The sequence below is a fragment of the Halichondria panicea genome, chromosome 1 (genome assembly GCF_963675165.1).
Source record: "Halichondria panicea chromosome 1, odHalPani1.1, whole genome shotgun sequence".
In the NCBI taxonomy this organism is placed as follows: Eukaryota; Metazoa; Porifera; class Demospongiae; order Suberitida; family Halichondriidae; genus Halichondria; species Halichondria panicea.
In genome coordinates this window covers 12,770,677-12,773,150 of record NC_087377.1, presented here as the reverse complement: position 1 = coordinate 12,773,150, position 2,474 = coordinate 12,770,677, and the positions used below count along the sequence as shown (strand labels likewise).

At 43.9% G+C, this 2,474-nt stretch overlaps 2 protein-coding genes across 10 annotated transcripts in view; one reads left to right on the top strand and one right to left on the bottom strand.

Annotated features, from left to right (window-relative positions):
* The window catches only part of LOC135349686 (uncharacterized), a 134,224-nt gene that overhangs the window by 121,163 nt on the left and 10,587 nt on the right, over positions 1-2,474 (bottom strand). The gene's annotated exons all lie outside the window — the stretch shown is intronic.
* LOC135349178 (uncharacterized) lies at positions 761-2,347 on the top strand. The gene is made up of 2 exons (XM_064547678.1): positions 761-946; positions 1,139-2,347. Exon 2 carries the CDS (start codon positions 1,230-1,232, stop codon positions 2,118-2,120), a length of 891 nt encoding a protein of 296 aa, XP_064403748.1. The 5' UTR covers positions 761-946; positions 1,139-1,229; the 3' UTR covers positions 2,121-2,347.

Below are 2,474 nucleotides of genomic sequence, written 5' to 3'. Positions count from 1 at the left end.
CTTTGACTAGCTAGGAAGAGTAGCAGCAGTAGGCAGCAGTAGTAGTAGCAGTGCAAGCAGGACTAGACTAGATTAAAAAGTTGGTGGAAAGAATAACTGACCGTTTGGACGTCACCTGGCTGCCAGACTTTCATCTGGACTCTTCCCCCTGAGTAGCTGGCCTTTCTCTAAGCCACAAAACTGAGCAAGAAGCTGAAGAAGCAGCTAGACAGAGACATGTACCTAGCCTTGAGAATTGGGAGGCGTGGCTCAACTAGTTAGCCCAGCCCAGAGGAATTGTTACCGTGGGTACTGAACAACCGTAGAAGTAGGGCTACCCCTGGCTTTACTGAATTAACTAGCTGTGTCTGCTGTCTAGTTGGACCAGATTTAGCTAGATAATGGGGTAGAGAATAGTTGAGCGGTGCTGTGTGTAGCTTGAACTGTACTGGCTGGCAAGAATCTAGTAAGCACCCTATGCACTGATAACTCGTCAGAATGGAGGGTATGTTCTAGGGATCTGGACAGCTGTACATCCAAAGGAGCCAGGGAGTGCCAATCATCTTCTCCCAGTCTCTGACACGCTAAACAAAAGGAGCTAGAACTGGGAGTCCCAGCTAGAATTGCTAGCCGGATCTAGACTAATAGAATGACTTGGAGGCGTGGTGAGGCCGGATCCACACTAATTGATCGACCTAAAGACGCTCCTGTTCCAGATTTCACGAATGGCAAGGAAAGGGCTAAAGCCCTGTTTACACGCAAAGTAATGCGCATTGTAATCCAGATTAGATAATGCGCATTAGTGCGTTTACACAGCCACAAAGCCAGTTGTGGTTTATGCTGTGTAAACAGTCTGAACCGGATTAGTAACCTCATGCAAAGTGCTTCAATTGGAAAAGAAGTAAGAATCTTGGAAAGAGGACCTTATGTAACAGTTTGGAGTGATCTAATGGCTCACAATAATAAAGTAAGTCAGTATGATAGTAGATCTAATGCCTGAGGCCTCCTGTGTTCTGAGCATGCCTATATAGTAAGGCCTATTCATTGCTAAGTTACCAAATCCTGCTCATAAGCCTATATGCTTTGCTTTGCTTGCTATTATGGATGTTGTTATTGTATCTGTTGGTTATTTAATGATGACAAGAAGTACTATGCTTAGACAACAAGCTGTAATTAAAAGTAAAAAGAATTCAGCAAGAAGAAGAACTCGTTTTTATGAGAGACAGGCTCAAGAACGTTTGCTGTTTGCTATGACAATGTCTTTAGCAACAGCCAGAATGTCCTCAACACCAAGAACTATCTGGACAAGAGAAAGAAGTTCTCAGTGGTGGGAGCGGGTTGTAATGGAAACGTTTACCCATCAAGACTGGATGCACAATTTCCGAATGAGCCGAGAGACGTTTTTATTCGTCTGCCAGGAATTAAAATCTATTGAAAAAAGAAATACCTCGATGAGGAAAGCCATTCCACTCCAAAAAAGGGTTTCTATCGCTCTATGGTTTCTCTCCACCAATTCTGATTTTAGAACGATTAGCCATTTGTTTGGTGTCTCTAAAGGATCGGTTTGCCTCATAACCAAAGATGTGTGTATGTGCATTGTTGACCATCTACTTCCTAAGTATATCCGTATGCCTTGTGGTGATGCATTGAAGCAAGTGGTGGCTGGGTTTAAAGAGAAATTGGGGTTTCCACAGTGCGTTGGAGCAATTGACGGTACACATATACCTATAATCTCACCACAAGAGTGCCCAGCCGACTATTACAACAGAAAAGGTTGGCATTCTATCATTCTCCAAGGATTGGTCGATCACAATGGTCTTTTCATGGACATTTACGTTGGCTGGCCAGGACGAGTCCACGATGCAAGAGTTTTCTCCAATTCCTCACTGTTCAGAAAAGGTCAAGAAGGATCATTGGTACCCACTTTGACGGAGATGATAGAGCAGTGTGAAATTCCACTCGTGATTCTAGGTGATCCGGCATATCCACTTTTAAAGTGGCTCATGAAGGCCTATCCCGACACAGGACGTCTCACCCTTGAACAGAAGACTTTCAACTATCGCCTTAGTAAAGCTCGAATGGTTGTTGAGCATGCGTATGTTATAGTTATTGACTGGTTGACTAGTAATTATGGCTTATAAACAACCAATGCCGAGGGCGCAGCCCGAGGCTGAGGTTGTTTATAAACCATAATTACTAGGCAACCAGTCAACAACTGATTTATTTACTGCAAAAACAGCCGCAAAACAGTCATTTGAACATCAGTGGAGACAGTCAAACTTGCTCTCACAGCCTCAGAATTATGCAGTTAGAACAGTTACAGGCATAGAACTAGCAGTACTACTGTGGAGCTACATGAGCTAGCTATAGGTACGAGCTAGCTATAGGTACGTTCAGCTAGCTGGAAGCCATGCATAAACTTTGACCAGACCCGCCCACCACTAAATGCAGCTGCGAGGTTTGTACATGTAGCTAGCTAGCTAGCTACCTGTACT

Coding starts and splice junctions, on each gene's coding strand:
- LOC135349178 (XM_064547678.1), top strand. CDS start 1,230: ATGACAATGTCTTTAGCAACAGCCAGAATGTCCTCAACACCAAGAACT.